This window comes from Pseudorasbora parva, chromosome 3 (assembly GCF_024679245.1).
Source record: "Pseudorasbora parva isolate DD20220531a chromosome 3, ASM2467924v1, whole genome shotgun sequence".
NCBI lineage: Eukaryota > Metazoa > Chordata > Actinopteri > Cypriniformes > Gobionidae > Pseudorasbora > Pseudorasbora parva.
Window position 1 is genome coordinate 57,610,131 of NC_090174.1, and position 27,032 is coordinate 57,637,162.

Consider the following 27,032-nt stretch of genomic DNA (forward strand, 5'->3'; position numbering starts at 1 on the left):
AGCGCCTACTTTTTTGGGGGGTTATAACAGCTTAGACAACATATACCTACATGTTTATCACTGTTAGCAGTGTTTTATGTAACTTCAAAGGGTTTTCTGTAAAATGACACCAACATTTTGAACTTAGACCAATGTATGTGTGTATGGGAAGCTTTTCAATTTGGGTAGGCCAAATCCAGGTGGAAATCCCAAAAAATGGTCTTGGAGTTCAAGTTGTTAAAAAGCAGACATAATATGTATCTATTTCGGGTCCTTGTTAGGAGACGACTAGCACATGAAGCGTTGAGCTGTGCTGCTTATATTTATCAAACAGTAAAAACACCATCATATGCCAAAAACCAGTCGATGGTGGATGAAACAAGGACTGGTGGGAGATGTCCTGCTCACTTCACACTCATTTATGACACTTTATTCAACATGAAGAACAGCTCGCTTCCGTACTTCATAAGTCATTACGCTATTTCAGTTTTCTATCTGATCAAGTGTTTACATGCCCTCTCAATCGGATTAAAAAAGGAATAGTTTGATTCCAGAAATGTACCAAAGTGACTGAGAAAAGCTGTACCCTAACCCTAAAGGAGAGCAGTACAGCAAACATTTTCTTTATGTGTATGTATGTATGTGTATATATATATATATAGAGAGAGAGAGAGAGAGAGAGAGAGAGAGAGAGAGAGAGAGAGAGAGAGAGAGAGAGAGAGAGGCTATAGTAATAAAAAAAGAACAAAAAGTTTTTAAAAGAATCATGAATCAAGCTGGCACATGTACATGTTTGTTTACAGCTTTATTCTTACTTTGATTTTAAGAGCCATTGTATCTCCACTAACCCTGACCCTAGCTGAGCTGAGCTGACTCTGACAGTGTGAAGGTGGCTCTGCTCATACTCGCCGCCCTTCCCCCACCGAGCGCGCGCGCCCGCCCCTCCCCCACAGCAGCAGCAGCAGAGCGCGCTTTCAGAGTGACTGAGACTGGGGGCAAGTGACAGAGAGGCAGCTGATCATAAGATGCTCAAAGATATATAGCCACAACACTTTTCACAACAATTTTCCAAGAACTTTTACAAGGTCTAACAGCTTTTCTGCCCTTTATATTTAATGTAAAATACAATCAATTTATTAAATAAATAAAAATAAGATAATGCTGTTAATAAAGTTCACATTAAAGTTTGATTTTGATCATCTAAATAATCTCACAGCAGTGAATGATTTAATAATGAAGAAAGTAAACTAAGCTACGAATTGGTATTGTTTTACTCCACAACGGATTAAAAAAATACGTTTGAATAACCAATACTGTGATTAAAACAAAGATAATCTGATAATTTTCTATGCGTTTGGAAAAATATTTATTTGGTAAAAAAAAAATGTAATGACAGTTTCAACTTGAAATCCAAATACGTCACTACGTCATTTACGCAAATCAGCGACCTTGGATGTGCACGTGCTTTCCCTGGAAATGCAGACACGTGACAGACGACAGCCCCCCATCAATCAACGTCGGAAAGGTGAGCTCAAGTCTTGTCCTGAAAATGCATCATGACCAAATACTTTGTGAAATAGTAAAGTTAGTAAGATGTATGCTTACTTAAGTGGTGAAATTATATTGTGTTAATGTTTTATTTACTTAACGATTGTATTTGAGTTTGCTTCTCAGTTGATGATTTGTTGAAATAAGGGGAAAACTGTTTATTGGCATGTGCAGGCATTGATCAGTAAATATAATTGTGTTATATTTCATATATTAGTAACATTACTTTAGATTCTGCAATTTAATTAGTTCAATCTGACCCAATAATGAGTCAGTACATATATCATTGTTTTTCTCAAAAGTGTTGTAAAATATCAATATTATGTCTTGTAATTTAAAATAATAATTAATTTATATTATTATTATCATTATTATTTGATATAATTTTTTACTTTTATCTAATACATTATTACATTATTTACCCAAAAAGCTTTTTTCTTCTTCTGTGGAACCCAAAATTATCCATGTTGTTTTATTTATCACAGAGCTATTTTGCATAATGACAGTTTTAGACACTTAATAGTGTTTTAATTGTGTGTTTCAAGCTCCAGAGCAGGCAAAAGCACATAAAAAAGAGTGTATGTGAATCTAGCAGGTCACTGACTAATATGATTTAGCTCTTAAATCAAATATGAATATAGATCGGTGTCAATGAATCTATTCAAAAGACACAAAAGCAGCAGTGGTTTTGGGGCTCTGAGTAGAGCCTGTGATATCATATACTTCAGTGTTCCACAGAAAAACACCACACAGGTTTGAACATGAGGGTTAGTATGTTAATTATGCAAGTTTTTTGGGTAAACAATGCTAGTAAGATCAACAAGATTTTTAAATATGCCGTTTTATTCTATTCACCTTATATTTCTTTTTATTTCTTTTTTCTTTTATTGCCAGTCATCGCAAGAAATACATTTTGCATCTATGCCATCATGCTGGGAAACAAAAGGCGTAGAATACCTCTGCAGGACGCCGAACATCACATGACCTGTGAAATGGACAAGCCTGGGCTTCAAGAGCGGTTCATCAGCACATATAAAGGCAAGTATTTACGACTGAGCAGTTCAGTAATAACATTAATCTATAAAACTGAGGATTTAACGTAAGGCGAGTCATGGCAGTAAGGTCAACTAATATTCATGTTTCACAAGTTGAACAGTACATTATATTATATGTATATATTAGGGCTGCTCCCGACTAAAGATATTCCTAGTCGACTAACACTCCTGCATTTTAGCGATTAGTCGAATAATCATTCATTTATGATATTAATATAAAAACTTGTGTATATACAAGGAAAGGTATAGTCCAAGTTGAAGTTTAACACTTCCATATGACAGAAAAAGCTAAAGCATGATATTAGCGCGTTCAAAATAAAATAAGTAAGTAAAAAAAAAGTGCTTAAAACAGAATAGTAAAGCGTTTAAAGTAGCCTATACAGCGCTTACGGCCGGAACGTTATAGGCTAAAAATAACATAAAAATCAGCAATCAGACTGCCTGTGCATTTTAATAATTTATTATCAAAAATACAAACTGTAACAGTTACAAGTAAAAAACAAAAACAAACTGTTTTGAATAAAATAAAATAAAATTCGTTCTTTAAAATGAATTAAATAAACGTATTAGTAACTTAGGTCTAGTACAAAACAAGTACTGTAGCAAAAACGCTGTTTGGTATAAAATACAGTGGAAAATTAATATACTTTTTATATTGTTCAAAAGAAAAATTAACAAAAACTAACAATTTAATAAATGCACATCGCACAATGCCAAAACTTAGAATAAAAAAAAGAAGGCGGCAAACAAATCAACAGCCTAAGTCTTTGATTAAATTGTTTAGAACAAATATTTAAGACAAAATGTGGAACAAATTATTTAAAGAACACTAATACAGATAAAAAATATCAGGGCAAAGCCGCAAACTGCCATTAAGACGACGGATGAGTCTTGACTGGAAACAACAAATTGCAAACATCAGACTAATTTTTCTTACAGAATAAAAAACAACAACTGCATTTTATAAAAACGAATAAATAAAAATAATATGTATTTATTTATTCGTATAGCCTACCCGTTATAAACAGATAGCAAACAGAAACACTACAAAAAGGAAACGTTACTACTTACATATTTTAAATGATAAGACATAGACTATTCGATGTTGACGAGCGATAGGCAAATGTTTGTGTGCAGAGTTTGCAAACAGCCTTTTTCGGGACGTCCTTCAAGTTTTCAAAATGATCCCACACTTTGGACTTTTTTCCTGATATAATTATTAGCATCAGCCAGACACCTCTCCCACAAGTGCGCTTTGGTATACCACGAGGTCTCGTTGATCTCTCGTTGCTGTGATGTCATGTCATACTCCATCTGCAGTGCGTGTGCGGTGCGTGTTGCGGTGTGTATGCGGTGCAGGAGCCGCACGCCCTGTTGTGCTTTCACATACGCTGCGTTTGCAGTCCGCAACTGATCCGCTGTTGCATACCACAAACACAGCATTTTTTCATTATTTTTTATTTAAAATCCAAAAGTTGTTAGTGAACATGGCTCGTCAGAATTGCAATTCTCTTTGTTTACTTTTTCATAGAAGTCAGGTTAACATACTAGCCTACATTTAAACAACATTTTATTAAATTCATTAATTCATATTTATATAGCCTAGTACTTTAGATTTAGCTCACACAAGTGGCAAAACATTTAAACATAGGTTATAGCCAAAAATCACAAACATTTTAAATTAGAAACTTACAATAGGCTATTCAAAAACAGCATAAAAAAATAGATTAGGTACGAAAACGATCGTCACACTGCTGCAGGACCGCATCCGCATGCAGTGTGATAGATGTAATCCGTTAACATGGGTACGGAAAAAAAATGCGCACCGCACACGCACTGCAGACGGAGTATGTGTGAACGGGCGTGACTGCGCAGCCCCTGATTGCATAATTTTTTCACGTGATTTTTTTTTGCGACTAACCACCTAATGAAAATGTATTCGACCAAGCCCTCTTCATATCGACTAACGTTTAGTCGACTATTTGGGGGCAGCCCTAGTATATATACATATTTTTATTGTGCAAAGATTCCTGAATAGAGTTCTGCAGGAATGAGCCCTAAAATAAAAAAAGTTGCATCTTTGCACTTCCAGTTCCATCATCCCAAAGTCAATGTTTACATACACATTCTTAACCTGATTATGCACAATAAAGGGATAGTTCACTTAAGAATAAAAATTCTGTCATCATTTCCTCACCCTCAAGTTGTTCCAAACTAATTAACTAATGTCCATCTTCACAACACCTGCAGAACTTCTGTTAATTCGGTGCAGGTCCACATTAAAGGGTTAGTTCAGCCAGTAATGTAAATCCTGTCATTAATTCCTCCTGTGGTTGGCCAGCCGTCAGACCTCCGCTCATCTTCACACACAGATGAAGATATTAGTGTTGAAATCCGATGGCTCAGAAAGGCCTTCATTGACACCAATGTCATTTCCTCTCTCAAGACCCATAAAGGCACTAAAGACGTCGTTACAAAGCCCATCTCACTACAGCGGCTCTACAATCATCTATGAAGAGACCAGAATAGTTTTTGTGCGCAAACAAAAAATCAAAAATAGCGACTTTATTTAACTTTATTCTGAGCTTCAGACATGAACTCATGAAGCATCGTAACGACGCATGCACGAGAATATGGCGTCAAGCACAGTTCGGGCATCCATGAAATGCACACTTTAGCCCCATTTTGAGCACTACGCCAAGACCTAAAGCGCAATCAATGTAGAATTCAACAGCTTAGATATGGCGTGTCTTCCTCTGCTTTAAACAAAGCTCCTAGCTTCCGGGTCATGTGTCAGAACGGCGGCTCTATTCGCATGCGCCGTTACGGTGCTTCATTAATTCACGTCTGAGGCTCAGAATAAAGTTAAATAAAGTCGCTATTTTTGATTTTTTGTTTGCGCACAAAAACTATTCTTGTCGCTTCATAAAATGATTGTAGAGCCGCTGTAGTGAGATGGGCTTTGTAACGACGTCTTTAGTGCCTTTATGGGTCTTGAGAGAGGAAATGACATTGGTGTCAATGAAGGCCTTTCTGAGCCATCGGATTTCAACACTAATATCTTCATCTGTGTGTGAAGATGAGCGGAGGTCTGACGGCTGGCCAACCACAGGAGGAATTAATGACAGGATTTACATTACTGGGTGAACTAACCCTTTAATACTGCCTGGACTTGAACATGGGCTGGTATATGCAAATTTGGGGAGGCGTAAATATTAATGATCCTGACTGTTGCATCACAGTCGTGTTATGTGTGGATTCGCCCGTTTTTTAGTGGTCTTTTTCAAGCACAAGATTTACATGAAGGAGGAAACTGTGGTGTGGTTTGAGGCTCACGGTATGTTAGTTCCATGTACAGAACTCTTATTATTCAACTATGCCAAGGTAAATGCAGTTTCCCATTCTAGGGCATCTTTAAGATCTGTCAGTGCAAGCTGCTTTCAGTTAAAACAGCTCAAACATCCATATTAGTTTGGGACTAGATTAAGCCTTGTCTGTGAAACTTTGGGTTAGAGCTCCTGGAGGCACATTTATCAACACAACAACAAAACTCTATACTTTTATCTAAACTATAGAAGCCAAATAAAACGTCCATATAACACAAAGAAAACCTATCCGGAAGAGATGCATGTACACAAAACAGGATTTTCTTTTAAAATAATGCAACACAGACACATTATAGACAAGTTGTTGAAGCTTAACCGTGAGGATGTTGAAGTTTTGCAACTGAGGTGTATTTTATAGACTAAAGTGAGCTTATTTTCTGCAGTAATACAAACGCCAGTGGAAAATCCTATAGGGTTTTTGTGGAGGGAACCGGGGGGTGTGAACTACCGGGGCGGCCTGCAGAAATCTATTCTAAACAATATATAGCCATGATAATATTATTTGTGTAAGAAAGTGTGGAATTTGAACTGTATAATTTTAAGATTTTATAGTAAAATATAAAGTACTTCAAGATTAGCCTGGCTATTGACTATTTTCATTCAGTAATTTACATCATATGGCAAAGAACTTTGAGTAATAATCAAAATAATAGTTGACTTTAGAGAAACTGCTGAAGCTTATGTGTTTCTCCTCTTTAGATCGTGGCGTTTTCACCACTGAAGCTTTTTTCAGAGGTGATTTTGTTCTTGAATACCGAGGTGAACTTCTGAGTTCAGAAGAGAGTCTTGACCGAACTCAACACTACACCGAAGCTGAAAACATCTTCCTGTTTGATTTTCAGTGGCATGGCAAAAATTGGTGGTGAGTACAGGACTGTTGGATTGATGTAGATGGGATGCTTAAATTTCAGCTGCTGTAAGATACTTAAAGGAACACTCTTTTTTTATTTTTTGGAAAATAGGCTCATTTTCCAAGTCCCTTAGAGTTCAACAGTTGAGTTTTACCGTTTTTGAAGCCATTCAGCCGATCTCTTTATCTGGCGGTAGCTCTTTTAGCATAGCTTAGCATACATCATTGAATCATATTAGACCATCAGCACAAGTGTTCAAAAAAATGACCAAAGACTTTCAATATTTTTCCTATCTAAAACTTGACTCTTCTATAGTTACATCGTGTATTAAGACCAACGAAAAATGAAAAGTTGCTATTTTTTAGACCGTTATAGCTAGGAACTACTTTCTCATTCCTGCGTAGGAACTTTGCGGCCGTCATGGGTGCAGCGGCGCAATGATATGACACAGCGCCTGAAAATAGGCAAACCTCCGTTAATATTACCAGCGTGACGATCTGCTTGCTCAGAGAGCAGCGCGCGTTGTAACCATGGAGGCGTTTGTGAGAGATGATTCAGAAGATATTTACTTTGGTGTAGATCCCGAACCTATCTATTTAAACCGGAATAACAGTTACACTGAAGACGAGCTTTTGAAATGTGAAAGAGAAAGTGTGGCTGAACAGACTGGGGCAGAAGAGAGCAGATTCAAACTGGTGAGTCAGAGAAGAGTCAACATTCAAGGAAAAATAGTCCGACATGGATTCGGTCTTCCGACCTTTTGATTTTGACTAACGTAATATATGAATGAAATATGCTAAGATGGTGCTTATTATAAAGACAGAGAGAGTGGGCACGCTCCGCTCTTTCTCTCTGTCACTCAGTTAACATGCGCCCTCATCTATCACTCATAAATCACAATAACTGACCAAATAAGGCTTTGACGGGACAAACATTTTTTTGGCAGCCGCAAAATTTAATGCAGGAGACACGCTCCGAAGCCTCGGCACAGAACGCAACATCACTAACGTAGTATTTTTTACAAGAAAACTGTGTAGATAAACAATACCGGCAATTCCACATTCTATTTTAATCAAACTATACACCAGGGTCCCCGCGGAGTCTTAAAAAGTCTTAAAAAGTATTAAATTTCAAAATCAAAATATAAGGCCTTAAAAAGTCTTAAATTTGCGGAAGCATTGCGTTCTTGGTCTTAAATAATGTTAAACTGGTCTTAATTTTTCTACATCCATGTAACGCTACCTCATTGAAATGCTCTTGCCTCCCGCAGCACGCGCGTGCGTGTGTGTTTGTTCCGTGGTGTTTGTAGTTCTTTCTTTCGCTAGACCAACTATTGTTTGCTCTATTACAACTACAAATTAGACAAGCATGCATCTTGTATTGCAGCCAATCAGCTTTCGTGTTATTGGCACGAGTCTCTTTCAGGTTGTACCACAGACGCATAAAACGGATTTTATTCTTCAGCTGAGTCTGACGGTTCTTGCAGTTCCGCGATCGTGAACGCAAAGACTAATCTTTCTCACCATCTTGCATAATGACCAAATAAAAGTATAATATACCCGATTGCACTAAAAAGAGTTAATATCAGTGTTGTAAACTCTAAACTCCGATGTCAGGCTGCGTGTGTTTGCTGCCTGTCAGCGCTCGCGCGAGTGTATTGAATGTGTTATTTCTATGCTCATTAGCCCAGTGGTGTAGTCTAGTTTTTTGTAGTGAGTATACTGTGATTTTTTTTTTTTCCCCTCCCAGCCTCATACGCACCCATCCCAGAGCGACATCCCATAGGCTCCACCACACTGACTAATGCATAAAGTATGCATCTACATGTAATTGAGAGCATTATTAAAGACTGCTTATGTGTTATCAACATTCCAATTTATTATAAGCAACAAAAGACAGTCAGCTGATAAAACCTGTGCTCCAGGTACCATATTCATATAACATTACAGGCTAAATGTAGCTCTTACAGGTATAGTTCACACAAAAATGAAAATTGTTATTTCCTCAACCTCAATTTGTTCCAAAACTGTATGAGTTTCTTTCTTCTGTTTAACATATTTTGTTTAACATGATATTTTGATGATACGTTGGTAATCAGACAGTTGGCAGCACCTATTGACTTTCATTGATATTTTTTCCTACTGTGAAAGTCAATGGGTGCTGCCAACTGTCTGATTACCAACATTTTTCAAAATATCATCTTTTGTGTTATGGTACCTGGAGCAAAGGTTTTATCAGCTGTCAATTTATTAATGTACATTTAAGAGTGAACAATAAACCTTTATTCTGATGTAAATCAGCTGTTCTCTATGTGAATATATAGTAAAGTGCAATTTATTCCTGTGATCAAAGCTGAATTTATCATCATTACTCCAGTCTTCAGTGTCACATGATCCTTCCAACACACATTTATGATTGTTATCAGTGTTGAAAACAGTTTTGCTGCTCATGGTGCTGCTTCATTTTTGTGGAAACCTCCATACCATTCAAACATTGATCAGACATGCATTAAATTGATCACAAGTGATATTTTTAATATTACAAAAGATAATGATTTATTTAATAAATGCAAATAAATGCTGTCCATTGAACTTTCTATTTATCAAAGAATCCTGAAAAATCAAATATATCTTGGTTTCCACAACATTTTTAAGCAGTAACACAGATAATTTTTTCCAACACAGATAATAATCATAAATGTTTCTTGATTATGAAATCTCAATATGAGAATGATTAGTGAAGGATCATGTGACACTGCAGACTGGAGTAATGATGATAAATTCAGCTTTGATCACAGGAATAAATTACATATATTCACATAGAAAAAAAGCGGTTTTAATTTGTAATGATATTTCACAATATTACTGTTTTAACTTTATTTTTGATTAAATAAATGCAGCCGTGGTGAGCAGATACTAAACATTAAAAAAGCTGTCCGTTAGCACTGCATTATATGAAAGGCCTATACTTATTGTCAATAAATAGCCTACATTGAGATGGCTTGAAAAACACACATAAAGCATCTATTGTCGCAATCGTCTGATTGTCGTCGTCACGTTTCAGCTCATAACGATTGTTTTCCTTCAGCTGCAGCTCCGGCGCGACAGTAAGTTTCTACGAATCCGCTTTTGGACTTTCTGTGAGAGCGCCCTCCTCATATTTAGATATTTAGATACGAATAAAATGACAGGTCATGCATACATAATTTTTTGTCTCTGAATTTAAATCTTGATGTATTCACATTGGTTTCTATCTAAATACACTTGCCCAAGACTTCAAGAAACGAGCTATCAACCGAGGTTAGAGAAAGCTGTCTTTAGCGTCCTTGTTAACTTGCCCGCCCCATAACGCCGGTTCGAATCCCGCTCGGAGTGGTTCGACTAGGATCGGTGAGACCCAGTAAAAGTGCGGGGGACGAAAATACATGTTATTAAAAGTATCTTCACGCTTATAAAGTAACTTCACGCTTTTTTAAAGTTGGGTATACGGAAATCCTTGGCCTTTCCTAGTGGGTATACGGCGTATACCCGCCTATCACGTAGACTACACCAGTCTACACCAGCCTAACGTTACTCTTGAATGATCAAATACACACATTATGCATATGTCTATATACTGATTTGAGTTAAAAAGTTTGGGACGTGTCAGTAAAGTACTGGATCTGCACATTAGTAAGTTCTCAAAGTGAAAGCAAACTAATATAGCTTAACAACAACACAAACGGGGAAAACAGTACTTACACTTAAAGGAACACTCCAACTTTTTTAGAAATCGGGCTTATTCAACTTTCCTACATTTAGATATGTGGGGAAATGCATTTTAAGCTAAGCTAGCGGCGACCCTGCCAAACTAAAACAATGCATGCACTGAGACAAATGCATTTGCCCACATATCTAAATGTCTAAAGAAGTTGAATAAGCCCTATTTCTAAAACCGGTGGAGTGTTCCTCTTTGTAGATATGCATCTTTATGCTGTATTTATTTGTCCTACTGTCATTTGTTTATAAGTATATATTTTATTACTGACCGATTACTTGATTACGTAATTACTTGAAAACGTTTTACTTATATTAAGCAATTGCTTATTGCTGTGGTTTACTTTTAAGATGTTGGTCATATTTCCCACCCCAACCGATCGTGTTATTAAAGATAGATAGCACACCACAGCCTTTTTTGTTTTTGTAATAGGCCTACCAAACAAGTTTCATGCATTTTGTTAGTTTTATTGCCATGTGTGACTATTGTGCATCTAACATTATAATATGGTTAATGTTGCATCCTAATTATGAAAAAAAAAAAAAAATGTTTGCAAATTTATGGAAGTGACCACCACAAAATAAAAAATAATTTTGGTCAAAAAAAAAAAGAAGAAGATATATACAGTATATATGCTAATCCTGGTGGGATTGAGCTATGAATAATAAGTTTACTAATACTTTGTTCAATTTAAATAAATTAAATAATATAAGTTTAAGTAATTGAGTGATTCTGCATTTCCTATGCATGTTTTTTTTTATTGCGCAATATAGGTCTTAAAATTTATTCATAATGGTCTTAAAAAGGTCTTAAAAAGTCTTAAATTTGACTTAGTGAAACCTGCAGATACCCTGATACACTACCTCACCAGAACGCTACAACAAAACTACTAACGTTATATACTGTATAAACCAAATGGCCGCGCAAACCCCCACGCTTCGTGATTGCATTCACAGGTAATGTTAGCTAAAGACAACAGCAGTGCTTTTCAATCTGCTCGTTCAAGCTAACAAAAAAAAAAAAAAAAATTGTATGCTTACAGCCATGGGGGATGATACACTTCGCCCTGTCTGGCCGTATCCTTTAGACGCCGTACCGCGGTAACACTGTCCATGTTTTCCAAATAGTCATCTGGTCCCAAATGCTTTGAGCAAACACGCAGTTTCTTGTTTGAATCTACCGGCGTTTTGATATCTATGGTTCAGAGCAGTCAACCACTGATTCTTTTGTTCCTTGATTTTCGTTGGTATTCTGTGAAACATGATGCTAGAATACACCTTCGACTCACTATCAGAGCCCTTCACGACACACAGAACCATGGCTAATCGCACTGGTAAATCCCATTCATAATTTGCCGGCTGCAACTCTGCATTATCTGCAATGTCACAAACTTAGTGCTGGTCGCATTGGAAGCTACCTATCTGAGGACTACTTTCAGGTGCTGCGTAATATCGTTGCTCCGCTGAACCCATGGTACGGCCGCAAAGTTCCATGATTACTACGCAGGAATCTAAATCTAAACTTTTAATTTTCCGTTGGTCTTGGTACAAGATGTAACTACAGAATAGTCAAGTTTTAAATAGGAAAAATATTATCTTTGAAAAAATAAAGTCTTTGGTCATTTTTGAGAGCGATGCTAATGGACTAATACGATCCAATGATGTATGCTAAGCTGTGCTAAAAGTGCTACCACCAGATACAGAGATCGGCTGAATGGATTCAAAAACGGTAAAACTCAACTGTTGAACTCTAGGGGACTTGGAAAATGAGCCTATTTTCAAAAAAAGTGGAGTGTTCCTTTAATACTTTGAAGTCCCCATGAACTGACTTGAAGAGTATTGAGTGCAGTTGTGTTGAGTTTTGTTTGTATTCCCCATATTCCCAAAAGAGAACAAAATGGTAAATGTTAGATGCCTTCATCTGAGAGCTGAGAGGATGTTGCAGTGATTCTATCATATAGATCAGTGGTTCTCAGACCCTTCTCTCTGCAGATCCTGTATGTCTCCTTAAGCTGAGTTTTATGTCTTTATAGCATGGATGCATCTAAAGAAGACGGGTCCTTGGGAAGACTTGTAAACGATGAGCACAGGAATCCTACATGCAAAATGAGAACCGTTGAAGTAAGCAGAAAACCTCACCTTTGTCTCTTTGCTGTGCGAGACATTCTACCTGGCGAAGAAATCACATACAATTATGGCGACTCCGATTGGCCGTGGCGAGTCAAGGTACTCAAGAGAATCCTAAAAAGATTGATCATTAATTAGGCCTGTTGCGATAATGAAATATGGTTATTTGATCTAATCGTGGTTGTCTGAAATAGTTGTCTTATAGCTCTCTTTTGTAGGTCTAAAGCACAAGGGGGAGTTATGGACTAAATGAAATAGACAAGCTAGCACCAATTAAGGTTTCGAGCAATATATGTAAAGTCATTTGGAGCCATTCCATAGCTTAATATGAGGGACAGAAGAATATTTACATTGTTAAATTAAAGTTTTACGGATCTTTATGGAAACTCGTCTTGCCTCCGCTGCGGCTCTCAATCATCTCCGTTCAGCATTCAAACAGTGCACCTCGTCCGGTTACAACAGGCAGCACGGTAAAACTCTCCTACTATTAATTTAATAATATTTAATAATTAAAAAAGGGTCTGCTATTACAATAAAGCTCAGTGTTCTCTCTTTAAACTTATCCACATTAATCGTCTATGTAAATACTTCACAAACAGACAGGTGACAGTTTATCACTTCAAGAAATAAACAAAACAGAATTTTCCCAAAAAACATCTTGTGAGCTTATTGGCAATAGGGGTGTAAAGTGTCCCCATTAAGCACAGCCAGACTTTTTGCATCTAATGATGGATATCTTAATTTAAATCCTTTTTAATGTAAAACAAAATTAAATATTATTGTGTGAGAGATTAATATTTTATTTTTACACAACTTCTTGTACTCAAACTAATACCCTATGCACTAATGTCTCAATGTAGATTTTGGTGAGCTTAATAGGTACGTTTACCCTATATGTATTCTTTACATTCATATATAAATATAAAAATTGTTGACTGTATGAATACATTTCTTTACTATTTAAAGCTGTTAACTGTAATGTAAAAGATGGAGGAGAGAATGTAAGGGGGGTGAAAAGGTGGAGGAGATAATGTAAAGGGGATGGAAAGATAGAGGAGAGAATGTAAAGGGGGTGAAAAGGTGGAGGAGAGAATGTAAAGGGGGTGAAAAGGTGGAGGAGATAATGTAAAGGGGATGGAAAGATAGAGGAGAGAATGTAAAGGGGGTGAAAAGATGAAGGAGAGAATGTAAAGGGGGTGAAAAGGTGGAGGAGATAATGTAAAGGGGATGGAAAGATAGAGGAGAGAATGTAAAGGGGGTGAAAAGGTGGAGGAGATAATGTAAAGGGGATGGAAAGATAGAGGAGAGAATGTAAAGGGGGTGAAAAGATGAAGGAGAGAATGTAAAGGGGGTGAAAAGGTGGAGGAGATAATGTAAAGGGGATGGAAAGATAGAGGAGAGAATGTAAAGGGGGTGAAAAGGTGGAGGAGAGAATGTAAAGGGGGTGAAAAGGTGGAGGAGATAATGTAAAGGGGATGGAAAGATAGAGGAGATAATGTAAAGGGGGTGAAAAGATGAAGGAGAGAATGTAAAGGGGGTGAAAAGGTGGAGGAGAGAATGTAAAGGGGATGGAAAGATAGAGGAGAGAATGTAAAGGGGGTGAAAAGATGAAGGAGAGAATGTAAAGGGGGTGAAAAGGTGGAGGAGATAATGTAAAGGGGATGGAAAGATAGAGGAGAGAATGTAAAGGGGGTGAAAAGGTGGAGGAGATAATGTAAAGGGGATGGAAAGATAGAGGAGAGAATGTAAAGGGGGTGAAAAGATGAAGGAGAGAATGTAAAGGGGGTGAAAAGGTGGAGGAGATAATGTAAAGGGGATGGAAAGATAGAGGAGAGAATGTAAAGGGGGTGAAAAGGTGGAGGAGAGAATGTAAAGGGGGTGAAAAGGTGGAGGAGATAATGTAAAGGGGATGGAAAGATAGAGGAGAGAATGTAAAGGGGGTGAAAAGATGAAGGAGAGAATGTAAAGGGGGTGAAAAGGTGGAGGAGATAATGTAAAGGGGATGGAAAGATAGAGGAGAGAATGTAAAGGGGGTGAAAAGATGAAGGAGAGAATGTAATGGGGGTGAAAAGATAGAGGAGATAATGTAAAGGGGATGGAAAGATGGAGGAGATAATGTAAAGGGGATGGAAAGATGAAGGAGATAATGTAAAGGGGATGGAAAGATGGAGGAGAGAATGTAAAGGGGATGGAAAGATAGAGGAGAGAATGTAAAGGGGGTGAAAAGATAGAGGAGATAATGTAAAGGGGATGGAAAGATGGAGGAGAGGTGGATGGAGGAAGTACAGAGGATAGTTGGGCATTGAGAATCATTCCCACTTCCAAGTTATTAGATTTTTGATTGTTCTTTTCAAATGTTTTTATAAAAAAAAAAATCATTTAATGTTATATCTGTCATTAACTGCAATATGCACTTGCACCACAATGTGTTCAGTACTGTTAATATTAAATCAGAGCTTGAAGTCACTTGAGTCCTCAAAGAGTCATTTAATCGGAGGGTGTGTGTCCCTCGAGTCCTCAAAGAGTCATTTAATCGGAGTGTGTGTGTCCCTCGAGTCCTCAAAGAGTCACTTAATCGGAGTGTGTGTGTCCCTCGAGTCCTCAAAGAGTCACTTAATCGGAGTGTGTGTGTCACTCGAGTCCTCAAAGAGTCACTTAATCGGAGTGTGTGTGTCACTCGAGTCCTCAAAGAGTCACTTAATCGGAGTGTGTGTCCCTCGAGTCCTCAAAGAGTCATTTAATCGGAGTGTGTGTGTCCCTCGAGTCCTCAAAGAGTCACTTAATCGGAGTGTGTGTGTCACTCGAGTCCTCAAAGAGTCACTTAATCGGAGTGTGTGTGTCACTCGAGTCCTCAAAGAGTCACTTAATCGGAGTGTGTGTCACTCGAGTCCTCAAAGAGTCATTTAATCGGAGTGTGTGTGTCCCTCGAGTCCTCAAAGAGTCACTTAATCGGAGTGTGTGTGTCACTCGAGTCCTCAAAGAGTCATTTAATCGGAGTGTGTGTGTCACTCGAGTCCTCAAAGAGTCATTTACTCGGAGTGTGTGTGTCCCTCGAGTCCTCAAAGAGTCACTTAATCGGAGTGTGTGTGTCACTCGAGTCCTCAAAGAGTCATTTAATTGGAGTGTGTGTGTGTCACTCGAGTCCTCAGAGAGTCATTTAATCGTAGTGTGTGTGTTGCTCGAGTCCTCAAATAGTCATTTAATCGTAGTGTGTGTGTTGCTCGAGTCCTCAAATAGTCATTTAATCGTAGTGTGTGTGTTGCTCGAGTCCTCAAATAGTCATTTAAACAGAGTGTGTTACTCAAGTCCGCAAAAAGTAATTGAATCAGAGTGTGTGTCACTATTTTTATTTGTATAGAGGTTTTTGTTGACAATGATCACACTTAACTGAAACACAAGCCTAATGTCTTAAAGCCCCAGTGAGCTGCCACAGATGACTGCTGAGAAACTCCTGAAGTGCCGTCACTGCTAAATGAACTATAGGGATACAGGCAGTGGCCAGTGAAGTGTTCTCTGTCATGAAGTGAAGTCAGCTTTATTTCTATAGCACATTATACAATAACAGATCGTTTCAGATCACCTTCACACACATAACTTGCAAATTTCAACAATTATGAAATGACTTCAATTTCAGCTGTAAAACAGTTCTACAGAAGACAATAGTGTCATTATTTAGCCCAATTCAGTTAAAATGTTGTCCTCTGATAGTCAATACAGTCAAATCAACAATATTTCTGAATGTTAATTGTCATTCCCCAACTGAGCAAGCCAAAGGCACTTGATCTCAAGCTACAGATGAGACAAAATGTAGGCTGGCCATTTTCAGTGATCGTGAAGAAATGAAGAAACCCAGTTTCCTCTCTCACACCTGTATCTCTGCTCTAGCCTGGTTTCATTATCCAGTATTAAAACTTTGAATTGTAATATTCACTTCTTCTGTGTGTTAATTTATAATATCTTAACAAAGTCCTGAAAGTATACCTTACCCAGAGTCTGTGTATCATCATAGTCCTCAAAGTACCACTAGATCAGAGTTTGTGTTTGTCCCCAAATGGGACATAAAAAATACTGTCCCCAAAGTGAAGGTAAAATGTCAGGTCTTTAAGGAAGGCTTTTATTGATAAAATCAAGTGATAAGTGTAATGTGTGCTTCTCCAGAAGTGCAGTCATATCTTTCTCTTGTCTCTAGACCCTTCAGAAAGGGGTGTCCCTAAAGGTAGGGTTCCCAGTCATATGTCCTCACATTTGGGTTAAGTAGGTATGTGTGTGTGTGTGTGTGTGTGTGTTTTAACAGAGTTCACAATTACTGCCTCAAGCCTTATATTTGATTAGCTATTGAATCACTTGGTTCAGAACTGACTGAGGCCAAATGCAACAAACTACGCACCTTCAGGGTCCAATCAATCAATTGATAAAAGGCGTCTGGCCAAATCTGAAATCAGTTTAAATGTACAGAGTGCTCGACACACTGCAGTCTGGATCTGAGTGCTGCTACAGAGCTCTTTTGTTATTATTACTTCAAATAACTTCCCACCTACAGAGAGGAAGATCTCTGCATTTTAAGCAAAAATAAAAATAAATCTAGGTTTTGGAGAATAGCATAAGTACGTTGTACAGCCAGAAGCTGAATCAGACATGCCATTTAATCAAAATATGAAACAGTTTGGTCATCAGTATAGCACAGTATTGTACTGAAATATATTACTGCAATGGTCTGTGGTGATTTTATTCTGAGGCTGATTATGTAATAGGACTGCCAGTCGATTAAAATGTTATTGGCTAATTAATTCCTTACACTAATTGCAATTAGTCAGACTCCAAATTAAGATGAGGACATTGTGGCAGGTATCATTTGAATATTACAGTTCCGATTCTGCTTATCAATTCCTAATTTAACTTTAATATCTGCACGGATCCAATACACTGTAATGCGTTTAACTGACTGTGTTAATGAGGATATTTTGAGTTCCTTTGTGTGTGTGTATTTGCCCGTTCAAGTGCAAAAATACGTAGAAGAGAACACCGTATAAATGGCGGCTTTGTGTACACGCACAGGTTTTCTTGCGCTTGAATGGTTTAAAGTCATATTACAATGCCCACAAAGGAATGTATGTAATGTCCATATTTTGCTACAGGTGTGATGTTAAATGTCATTGAACTTGAAATGTCACTGATCTTGTCTATTGAACTGCAAACTAATTCATCCCCTGCATGCTTTCCTTCAGGTCTTGTATAATATGAAGTGCTCGGTGTGGACCGGTACGCACTTCTACTGTACATTATATTTAAATCTTTAGCGTAGCTTGTGTAGAAGTGCCTGTCCTTTGCCACTCAGAGTCAAAGCGATGAGGGCCATCAGTGGCGGGGCAAAAGGTGCTTTTTTTCAAAATGTTTTACCACTTATATCCACCTGTCACTCAAGTGGCCATGTCCTTAATTATGTGGAAATGCAATGCTTAATATAATTTAAATGAATGAGTTATACAAAATTCATCTCCTCACAGTTGTCATATAGACCAAAAACACTTTTTGTACCAGGCTGTAAACATATTTTTTCTGCTGTAAAGTTGGGCATTTTAACGTGGGGGAGATACAGATTTGACCTTTTGGAGCCTGTTTCTAGCGGCCAGTTGATGAATTGTAGTTTAAGTCACATCTGTTGCTGGGTTCCACTCCACTTTTAGACACCCACTTGTGAACTTCCCTATGAGCACTTCCCTGCGGGGGAATCCCTGCCGCCATTTTGAAGTGTGTTCCACTTTGTGAAGTGGACGAGGCAAGTTTATATGGACAGACCCTCGCGCCCTCGATTTTTACTGATGGAGTCCCTCGATTTTTCGATGTTTACACTTCAGGCAGCTTCATATACCACAATGCAACATGCACACCAGAGTGAACGAGACATAGGTTAGCAAATGAAGGGCATAATAAAAACAAACTGGAATGCAGCACAGGTTGGTTTAAAGAGAGACCATGGGAGGTTTGGACTTGGTTTCTTCAGACACCTTCAGTTCCAATAATGCTCGCAGTATGACAATATATATATATAGATTAATGATTGAGGTTCAGTGTGGAAGAAATAAAGGGGCTACACACCAGTCCAAAAAACTGTTTCTTAAGAGTGTTTATTCAATGAACACCACAGTTTCTGAGCAGTGGTTTTATCTCGCAATTTATGTTTTTCCTTCATTATTACAGTGTGCAGGCTTTTGTGAAGTGTTTTTCCGAAATAGTTAAATTTAATAAATTAAAAAATATTATCCATCGTCATGGCTGTCAGTAGGCTCGTGAAGCTCACACAGGGAGCAGTTCTGTTGATTGGCTAAGCAAACACATTCATGGGCAAATCTGAAAATAATCTGATAATCTCGAAATCACCAAATTACAGCCGTATGATGCAAACCAACAAACACAACGGTTACGCGTCCCCGCCCCACACGTCCTCGCATTAGCTCTCTCATAGTGGCATTCCATCATCCTCGGCTTTAGAAAGACAAATTGTGCGAGTCATGCGGAGCTATCGTCTGCCTGCGGGACATGGGGAATTAGCTGCGAGCTGCCACTGCAATTAGGAGCCGCGTTGAAGCAAAGATTGATCAGGCGTCATTTCCATCTTCCATACGGACTGCCAGCTTCATCGGGCCATCTCGCAAACATCCATCTCGCACGACTTCATGCGCTTATCCCCTCTATTATTAGGGTAAATGTTTATGTAATGAAACCCCTTTGATGTTCCGCAAGGAGCTTTTGGACTCGAAACACCTTTTCTCAGGTTTGACAGACGTCGCTTGGATCTCTGGCTTTGCTTCTGGACCCACAAAAGGGAATGAGAGCGCTGCAACCATGTCGATAAGGTTTTTTTTTCCTGCAACTTTTTGGGTGTCTGAGAGGCGAGAGGCCGATAAAGCGAGGGAAAAGCTTCAAAAAAGACTGGCAAAGCTTTTTCCGCGCTCTGAAGCAGAGAGAATCACTAATCATTCCTACAAAGCCTCGAGTCAGCAAGCTCATTCTCTCTTTCAATATCTCTTTTGAGCCTGCGCCAACGGTGTAGGTTCTGATATCGCTTGCGCGCATCGCTACTGAACCCATAATGGCCTTTGAGTGGATGTGCTGTCAGTGATGAAACTTTAATGCACATCTTGATGGAATCGTATGGATAGGCCTTTTATACAACACTTGTAAAACTATGTCCAAAGTGGAGTTACTGTATCAGAATCACAGGCAACTTTTGAGCAAATGCTGTAATAAATATTACTCGCTTATGTTGATTCTACACAAATTTTGGGATTCAATGCATTTATAAAATATATAAATACTTTATTTAGCCTAGTACATTTTTATTTTAGGTGCAGTTTTAATCAAGGATAAGCACAGAAAAATGCAATTTTGTTTTAGTCCTATAAGCAGGATTTTAATGTTTTTTAATTTGTTTTAATAAGCATGTGGCAATGGGTTTTTGTTTGGATAAATAGATTAAAAGTAAAAATGAAAAGTGATAATTTTTCTTTGTATATGATGGATGGTAAGCAAAAGATAAGAAAGGCTTTTCATAAAAAATACAAACAGCTCAAAACTGCAAATTTAACTCTGCTCTATAAAACTCGCTTTTTGTTGAACCTTTAGCTCAGATCTATCCTATAATCATTTTGTTTTATAAATATTTATTTATATTTTATTTATTTAAAATAATTGTTCATATTATTGTATCATATATATACAGTCTTGTATTCAAAATAATAGCAGTACAATGTGACTAACCAGAATAATCAAGGTTTTTAGTATATTTTTTATTGCTACATGGCAAACAAGTTACCAGTAGGTTCAGTAGATTGTCAGAAAACAAATGAGACCCAGCATTCATGATATGCACGCTCTTAAGGCTGTGCAATTGGGCAATTAGTTGAATTAGTTGAAAGGGGTGTGTTCAAAAAAATAGCAGTGTCTACCTTTGACTGTACAAACTCAAAACTATTTTGTACAAACATTTTTTTTTCTGGGATTTAGCAATCCTGTGAATCACTAAACTAATATTTAGTTGTATGACCACAGTTTTTTAAAACTGCTTGACATCTGTGTGGCATGGAGTCAACCAACTTGTGGCACCTCTCAGCTGTTATTCCACTCCATGATTCTTTAACAACATTCCACAATTCATTCACATTTCTTGGTTTTGCTTCAGAAACAGCATTTTTGATATCACCCCACAAGTTCTCAATTGGATTAAGGTCTGGAGATTGGGCTGGCCACTCCATAACATTAATTTGGTTGGTTTGGAACCAAGACTTTGCCCGTTTACTAGTGTGTTTTGGGTCATTGTCTTGTTGAAACAACCGTTTCAAGGGCATGTCCTCTTCAGCATAGGGCAACATGACCTCTTCAAGTATTTTAACATATGCAAACTGATCCATGATCCCTGGTATGCGATAAATAGGCCCAACACCATAGTAGGAGAAACATGCCCATATCATGATGCTTGCACCTCCATGCTTCACTGTCTTCACTGTGTACTGTGGCTTGAATTCAGAGTTTGGGGGTCGTCTCACAAACTGCCTGTGGCCCTTGGACCCAAAAAGAACAATTTTACTCTCATCAGTCCACAAAATGTTCCTCCATTTCTCTTTAGGCCAGTTGATGTGTTCTTTGGCAAATTGTAACCTCTTCTGCACATGCCTTTTTTTTAACAGAGGGACTTTGCGGGGGATTCTTGAAAATAGATTAGCTTCACACAGACGTCTTCTAACTGTCACAGTACTTACAGGTAACTCCAGACTGTCTTTGATCATCCTGGAGGTGATCATTGGCTGAGCCTTTGCCATTCTGGTTATTCTTCTATCCATTTTGATGGTTGTCTTCCGTTTTCTTCCACGTCTCTCTGGTTTTGCTCTCCATTTTAAGGCATTGGAGATCATTTTAGCTGAACAGCCTATCATTTTTTGCACCTCTTTATAGGTTTTCCCCTCTCTAATCAACTTTTTAATCAAAGTACGCTGTTCTTCTGAACAATGTCTTGAACGACCCATTTTCCTCAGCTTTCAAATGCATGTTCAACAAGTGTTGGCTTCATCCTTAAATAGGGGCCACCTGATTCACACCTGTTTCTTCACAAAATTGATGACCTCAGTGATTGAATGCCACACTGCTATTTTTTTTGAACACACCCCTTTCAACTAATTCAACTAATTGCCCAATTGCACAGCCTTAAGAGCGTGCATATCATGAATGCTGGGTCTCATTTGTTTTCTGAGAATCTACTGAACCTACTGGTAACTTGTTTGCCACGTAGCAATAAAAAAATATACAAAAAACCTTGATTATTCTGGTTAGTCACATTGTACTGCTATTATTTTGAACAAGACTGTATATAATATATAATATAAATAATTATATATAAAATGAATAAAAAATGTTTCACATATAAATTTTTTTATATTTAGTTGACCAATTTTTTCCCAATCAAATGCTCTCTAGGTCCTAAAGCATCCCGCCCCCTACGTTTTAAATAGACGTAGAAGCTGTGGATAAAATCGATCATTTGTTTCCACATGACCAGTGGCGTAGCACCAAATTTTGGGCCCTGGGTACAAGCCATCTTGCTGGGCCCCCGTACCATGTATGTGTATGTATAGAAAAGGAAACGAAAAAGTGATGGGATTAAAGGCAGGACGAGGATCAACATGTGACCAGCGTTTGCTCGTCGGCGTGAGCTGAAGGAGACGTGCCCGACCGATGCTGTCATGCTTATTACGGTGATTACCTACCACTCAAACATTGAACTGAAAGTATCATATAGATTCTGTAAAACGGTAACCAATAGACTACTATAATGACGCTGGCTTGTAAACGTGAGAATCGCGATTATTTGGCGTTTGAAAAAAATATAACCCATGAAATTATATTCGACATGCTGAAACATGCCACTGACTGTAACGTTACCTGGGATGAAGACATTTCACACGCGACGCCAGAAGATAGAAGAACACCTGCATGTGAACTCTTGCAGTGTTCAGGGTAACTGTTAGTGGTGCACCAACCCGCGGCGCCACTTTTATGAAGTTATTTGGCCCGCCCCGCACCACTGTATATATTTTTACAACCCGCCCCGCACCCGCGACCATTAAATAGACATACGGGGTCCGCGGGTTATGAGACGACCCACGCATCACTAGTTCAGGGCTATCAGGGTTGTCATGTCAACAAATGCTCGCGCGATGGCATCCCCTGTTGTAGGAGGACAGATCTTACGACAGTAGTTGAGGACATAATTTTTTCCCAACTGTAGGGGGACCCCGAGAGCAAAAGTTGCCAAGTGCTGCTTTAACTGACTGATGTCTCATATTGACTACTCTGATGATGTTTTTATTCCCTTTCTGGACATGGACAGTATAGTGTGCATAGACTGCATATGCTCTGGGACTAAAATATAAAATATCTTAAACTGTGTCTGAAGATGAATGGAGGTCTTACGGGTGTGGAACGACATGAGGGAATCATTAATGACATCAATTTCATTTTTGGTTGAACTAACCCTTTAAGCTTTAAAACAGGCCTGATTCGTTTTTTAACTTGTGTTTGGGGAGAACACCCTTTTAGAATAAGGCAAGAATAAACTGCACATCTTCACTGTTTCCCAATATTCCACCCCCAGGACTCCCAGAGTAATGGCTTCATATATGCCATGAGGTGAAATATCCCTCGGCTTGCAACCCAATAAAACGTAAAAGTAAATTACATAACATTTCACAACCTCTTTCCTGTAGGCATTCTGCAGCATTCCACACGGAAGCAGCTGTAATTCATTCAGCGGTCTTTGCATCTGAGCTTAAGCTTTATTGGCTGTAATTCCTCACCGGAGAGCCCATAAGCAGCTGCTCCCGTTCGCCGGCCGACACACATGCCTTTTCATTCTGTGGCCGTGTTCTCCTCTCAGGTTTCAGGTGGTTTCAGTAGTGTAGGAGTGGGATGAAATGCCATGAAGGAAAATATGAGTGAAGAGGAGTCCGACTGGGTGTGGACACGGACGAGCGAGAGAAACAGTAGTCAATTCCTCTAGAGATCGATCGCTTCTGCCTGGGCCAAAAGAGGGAAAAAAGGACACTTAAAGACAATTAGTTTGAGGTGAAGTAAACACACTCAGATTGATGGCTCAATTCAGAGAATGAGAGAGAGAGAGAGAGAGAGAGAGAGAGAGAGAGAGAGAGAGAGAGAGAGAGAGAGAGAGAGAGAGAGAGAGAGAGAGAGAGAGAGAGAGAGAGAGAGAGAGAGAGAGAGATTGCTCAATCTTTTTGGACTAAATCACCTCACATCACTTCTGCAGATTACAGGTTGCAAAGGAATCAATGTCACAAACAGAACGAGTTGACGCAACTTAAAAGCATCTTATCGTCAGGTCATTTTGTCTTATAGCTTAGTTTGGCAGCAAAAAAAAAAAAAAGAAAAGTAAGTTACCTGGTTGCCTTCATTTCAAGTTAAAAAAAGTTATAAAACATTTCGAGTTATAAAAAAATTGTTGATTTGACAAAAGATAAAAAGTTGTGATAAATCGTATACTATATATATATATATATATGTTTGGCTTAATCATGATTATTCAAAGAAAATAATGCAATTCATTATTTATTGTTGTTGTTGTTGATTTCAAGCTCTAATCCGGATGTTTTTGTGTGTTTTTGCTTGAAAAATGTATACAAAAATATTTATGTTTAATTAAGCAAGTGGCAATGGCTTTATTTGGTAAAATATATTAAAAAGTGATTTTCTCTCTATATTTGCTACATGATGAATGAAAGCCAAACGATAACAGATTATTAGTTAATTAGCATCAGTGGATTATGTAACATTTGAATCACTGAAAAAAGTGGTTCCACATGAATAAATTAAGTTAAACAAACATAATTTGTTCATGCAACTTCAACATCATGGAATTAATACATTTTAAGTGATCCAATTAAGTAGTTTCAAAGTGAATTTTAAATGGCTCCCTGACATGATCCAGGCATTCAAGATCATATATTCATTCATCCACTTAAGTTTCATACATTGTAATGTTACACAAATGATTTATAATACTGCACTAGCTAGTTAACAAACTTTTAGCAATAACACACTTTAGTATCTTAAATGCTAATTATTTAAAGCTCTTTCAGCAAAGCAGTCTTGACATTAGCCGTATCAATCCACAGCCTAAGCAAATGCTCCACTCTTCTCCACAATGGTAACCCACTGTAATATAAATTGTTCTAATAATGTCATCCTAATTGAATAATACACACTATAAAACACAATCATATCTCCCCTTTTCTCATCTTGCTCAATTATATAAAATATCACTTTTACATAATAACAACATTTGCTCACTCTTGATTTAGCTATGTGCAAAGCATGCTGGGAGCTAACAAGCCCTGCCTAGTTTCATTTAATGCAACACATAATTCATGTAACAACACAAATGGATTAAGTTAGACTTCAATTGGACTTATATTTAATTAGTTTGAACACAATCAGATTATGGTAAGTTAGGACAAAATGCATATCAATTGTGTTGCTTTAGCTCATTTTAATTAAGCAATTTGAACAAGCAGTAAAAATCTTTTCAGTTTTTCAGTGTATTTAAAATATTCTTACCATTCTCTTTCAGCAACAGAGAATGATGGGAAATGTATTTTTGGTTCTTGCTAAAAGAAAAATTGACTAAATGAGTAGTTTTATATTTCAAACACAGCATGCAAATTTGTACAAACTTAATTAAACAGTCAATATTCATGATGAAATCTTAATTATGACCAATGAACCTCGGTTAAGGCAGACGTTTAAAATTCTACAGAATGACAACAAAGGTGAATGTTCAACTCTACGAGTTACGAGCTGTACTTCTATTCTTCATTGTTTTCAATCACATCAAATTAAATATGCATTTCCCCTGACTAAGGTTCATACTAATTAGCCTCTGCCGTGATTCTTTAATTGACACGTCCCCAACTGGGCTAAAAGAAAACCCCGCTGGTAATTTTAACATTGTTATCATGTGAATTCATCTCGTAAATACAATCATTCTAACTTGACCCAAAGACATCATTTGAATTACTGGGCTGGCTTTGTGATATTTAATTTTCAGCTTTCTTGTGTTTAATGGATAGTGGAGTCACCCTAGATTGTGATGACAGGACAACAAATGCCATAAATAGTAAGCCTGTCACCTTTGTTTGGTCACTCGACAGAAAGGTTGCAGAGATCTTCATGCTTATGATGCCTCTAGATTGTTTATTTTTTTTGATAAGCAGCGGGCAACACAATGTTTTGTCACCCTTATGGTTTTTATTTGTGTGGCCGTGCGCACGTTGAAATCTCATTGGTCTAAAATCCTATTCTTTATACTTTATTGCATCACAGTGATTGTGTATTTTTGCAGGCCAACCCATAAGTCAGCATCACCAAAAAACAAAAAACAAAACTGTAAGTAAAAAGCTTAACTTATGTCTCATGACTTCATCGCCACCACTCTTAAGCTTCCGGAAACTCTTTCATCTCAAAACATTTTCTCTGAAAGTTTGAGGAAGAATAATTTGCAAGCTCATGATTATAAACACAATGAGGTTGTGAAAGCCGACTGTTAATCCGTCCTTCGGATGAGACGTTAAACCGAGGTCCTGACTCTCTGTGGTCATTAAATATCCCAGGATGTCCTTCGATAAAGAGTAGGGGTGTAATTTGATCTCAAACGGATTCATTAAAATAAGTTATTAGCCAACGTGGTTGAATGACTAATCAATACGTGACAATACGTTTTCGGGAAACAGACGTGACTAGCTAGTTGATTTCTTTAGAGAGGCTTCGTACTATGGTAATGAACAAACGGCAACCTTCCCCAGTTTCTGTTGAAGCCAGTATGGAAGTAACTTAAACTGCAATTCCTCGACTGGCTCCAGAAGGGAGCAGAATCTCATTGAGCCCCATGTTAAAATTCCAAACTTTACAGCAGAAAAAACATGTTTACAGCCTGGTAGAAATTGTGGTTTTGGTCTATATGGCCAATTTAGCTCTTCATGACAACTGTGAGGGGGTGAAATGAGGGTGTTTTCTCATTCGTTTACATTATATAAAGCCTTAAAATTGTGCATAATAAAGGCCGTGGCCAATTTGAGTGACGCCCATGTCCTGCCTTTTTGCCCATTGTCTTTTACCCGGGAGTGACATGTGATGACACGCTCCCAAGATGGCAACGGCCAGCTCGTCTCGACTTTATGCTTCAAAACTGCTCTAAAGAAGCGAGTAGAGCAGTTGGCTAAATCTGTGTTGTGATTGAGGGTTTCAGGGAGTTCAGAAACAGTGACATTG

General features: G+C 37.9%; 3 protein-coding genes across 8 annotated transcripts in view; 2 read left to right on the forward strand and 1 right to left on the reverse strand.

Moving 5' to 3' along the window:
• Nucleotides 1-27,032, reverse strand: part of crybb3 (crystallin, beta B3) — a 783,391-nt gene that overhangs the window by 254,331 nt on the left and 502,028 nt on the right. The window lies entirely within an intron of this gene.
• LOC137071536 (proteoglycan 4) overlaps nt 1-27,032 on the forward strand; it is a 163,871-nt gene that overhangs the window by 101,697 nt on the left and 35,142 nt on the right. The gene's annotated exons all lie outside the window — the stretch shown is intronic.
• Nucleotides 1,496-16,959, forward strand: LOC137072166 (histone-lysine N-methyltransferase set-1-like). The gene is made up of 5 exons (XM_067440383.1): nt 1,496-1,504; nt 2,422-2,565; nt 6,668-6,830; nt 12,608-12,695; nt 16,891-16,959. The coding sequence occupies exons 2-5, from the start codon at nt 2,457-2,459 to the stop codon at nt 16,957-16,959; spliced, it is 429 nt and encodes a 142-aa protein (XP_067296484.1). The 5' UTR covers nt 1,496-1,504; nt 2,422-2,456.

What these genes read in the sequence shown, in the direction of transcription:
- LOC137072166 (XM_067440383.1), top strand. Translation starts at nt 2,457, where the DNA reads ATGCTGGGAAACAAAAGGCGTAGAATACCTCTGCAGGACGCCGAACAT. An exon ending in GTTCATCAGCACATATAAAG is followed by an intron (nt 2,566 to 6,667) that starts GCAAGTATTTAC and finishes TCTCCTCTTTAG; the next exon opens with ATCGTGGCGTTTTCACCACT. An exon ending in GCAAAATGAGAACCGTTGAA is followed by an intron (nt 12,696 to 16,890) that starts GTAAGCAGAAAA and finishes TCTTGTCTCTAG; the next exon opens with ACCCTTCAGAAAGGGGTGTC.